At 39.4% G+C, this 2,834-nt stretch overlaps 1 protein-coding gene across 1 annotated transcript; it reads right to left on the bottom strand.

Moving 5' to 3' along the window:
- Positions 1-235: 235 nt before the first annotated feature.
- LOC128265895 (galactose mutarotase) lies at positions 236-1,601 on the bottom strand. The gene is given in 2 exon segments (XM_053002120.1): positions 236-503; positions 506-1,601. Coding segments are annotated over 2 exon segments (1,158 nt in total). The 5' UTR covers positions 1,530-1,601; the 3' UTR covers positions 236-369.
- Between the last annotated feature and the right edge of the window lie 1,233 nt (positions 1,602-2,834).

The raw sequence follows: 2,834 nt of genomic DNA on the forward strand, positions 1-2,834 counted from the left end.
GCCATGAATACAGTTTAATTAACAGCACATGCGCTAGTTTCAGAAACTTATCCATTCATCGTTTTTGAAGCTCTTAAATATGTTTTCCTTTCCATATACAAAAAATACAAAAAAACTGTTTTTACAAAAAATGTATCAACAAATTTAATTTTGCTTTTGGTTCCCTGCCCAATAACAGCAAATTTTCACCATAAACTCTATGTAATGTGTCATTTAGTGGGTTCAAATTGCTTGGAGTTACATACTACTTTATGAAACTTGTCCCATAAATTTCTATTATCAATCGCAATGAATAGGCCGCTCATGGAACTTTTGGAGGACTCTTCTCTGCGCTTCTCAAACAGGTTTCCTAGACAGCGGCATTCAAATTTAAAGCCCCCGCATTGGCTCTTCGCCCAGGGCCTCCAGTTCTTCGGGTTCGGCGCAACATTTCCACGATTCCTGAATACCAAATTGATAGATAGTTTCGTGTAAATAGTGCTCCTTTGGATTGATGAAGATTTTGGAAAATCAGGCTGATTAACTGCATCCGGATAGTTTAGCAATTGGACACTAAAACCACTATGCTGCCAATAGCGAGTGCAGTTTTTGCCCAAAATCGGTTCCTCACCGAGCGGTTCCTGGGGAAAATCGTTGGCGGTGGCAAACTTCACACTCGGTTGGTTGCTCAAGATCTTCATGGATCTACCCGATTGCGGATGCATAAATCTGGCCACATAGCGGGTTGTATTGGAATCGAACTCCTTATCGAGGGCATAGCATACATTGTAACCCTTGCTGGATCTCTTCTCAAACTGACGCACTCGATCGCCAATGAGAACTGGTAAACGGATATCGTATACGGAATCGCTATTAAATCGTCCCGTGGGAAGTCCATCATCAGAAGTATCCATCGTTTCCACAGCATCCATGGTGATGCGATGTTCAAAAATACCTTTCTTACCGGTACATTGGCCAGCTAGATTGAAGTAAATGTGATTGGATAGGTTGACAGGGGTAGTCTGGTCGGTAGTGGCTTCGATGCGGATGAAGAACAGGTTGTCATCGTCGATGGTGAAGTGAATCATTACGTCCAAGGTGCCGGGAAAACCCTCGTGTCCATTCTGCGACACATGCCGCAATGTAACACCATCCGGTCGTGTCATATACAGGTCCCAAATGACCTGATCGAAGCCCACAAAGCCGCCATCAATGTGATGTTTCTGGCCGAGATTCTTTGACACAATGATCCTTCGTTCGTCCATGAAGAACTCTCCGTTTCCCACCACATCCGTGACTCTTCCAAGCGTGCATCCGAACTTGTAATTCCTGTACTTGACGTAACCAGCCACATCTTCGAATCCGAGGACCACATCCGACACCTGGTGATAGGCATCTGGGACCTTAATACTCTGGATCGTGGCGCCTAGTTGGATTATGGAAACCGAAAGGTTATTGGCGTTGCTCATCGTATAGCGACGAACAACCTGCGCCTTCTTCGTAAACGGATTGGTCGCAATCCCGAAAATGTCCTCGGTAACCTGAACCATAATTAAAAGTGGACTACTATTTAATTTTGAATTTAGTTCAAAGTTTCAGGTCTTACTTTGTTGAAGTTTGATCAAAAATGTGGAAAAGTTGTCAAAAAAATAAGAGCTATGTAGATTTTATACGTCTTTTTATACCCGTTACTCTTAGAGTAAAATGGATGGCGCTTTTGACATTTAAACATGAATTTCAACCTTGTTGCCTTCAGGGAATTAATTCTATTCAGTAAATCAGAATATGTATCCATTTATTCTGCAAAATGAATGTTTGTAAAATGTCCTTGAAAAACATAATCCCTTTGTTCTATTTTGAGCTTGAAATAAATAGTTTTCCATGAATTTTAATAAGCGAAATATCAACATCTATAATTTCCTAGAAAAAAAATCCCTATGTACAAATATGAATTCGCTATGAACAGTTTGAATTCAAAGAAGATTCTCCGAATTTTGATAAATGAAATATGCTTAAACACTTAATCCTTGCCCCACACGAATATTTGTATTAAATTGTTTAAATGGCTTATCTTAAATTCAGTTGTTAATTGCACCCATCAAGGCTGTTTACCACAGATTACCCACTCCCTGACTGAGACGATGTCGGGGGAAAGTTGTTGATTCGAGTGCCGTCGTTTGTTGAGTGCATGCCACCTGTTCGTACATCGTACCCCAATTGTCAAGATAGATAAGTTCCTCGGATGCCGGTGTGTGCATCGAACTATCTTATCGTGCGGGGCCTGTAGTAAAATAAAAGAATGTGATTTATTGGGACACCAGGAACATAGCACCAGAACCTAATCAAAAATTGGTGCAAAGTAAGCTAGCTACGGATCATTATTCAGCCAATATCCGTGACAGGAATTATTATCATTTATAATGGCAATAACTGAATAATTGAATACGCTGCGATATATGACGGAGAAAAAACAAAAGAGTAATTGCCATCAATTACTCTGCCCTTGCCCCATTAGGGCTTCTTCGACAGCTGTAAGCTTTTTCACACTACACTCGAATAAATTATGCATATGTATGTAGATACAATACAAAATAAATGCGCTTAAACTTAAATGGAATCTCTTTTCTTTAATGATATGTTTAATGATATGTTTATTTTGACAAATAAGGTAAACCCTTTTTATTTAGTTCTGATTTTTTAACAAAAAATGTTTTTATTTAATTAAATTATAGAAGCACCTTAACGTTGCTAAATCAAGACTATAAAAGGCCATCCGGTTAAGGCTATCTCATTTTCTAGGATCTCCTGACAAATGTTGTTTTATTTAAGTGTTGAAAGGGCGGAGAAAGTGGGCT

This window comes from Drosophila gunungcola, unplaced genomic scaffold (assembly GCF_025200985.1).
Source record: "Drosophila gunungcola strain Sukarami unplaced genomic scaffold, Dgunungcola_SK_2 000173F, whole genome shotgun sequence".
In the NCBI taxonomy this organism is placed as follows: Eukaryota; Metazoa; Arthropoda; class Insecta; order Diptera; family Drosophilidae; genus Drosophila; species Drosophila gunungcola.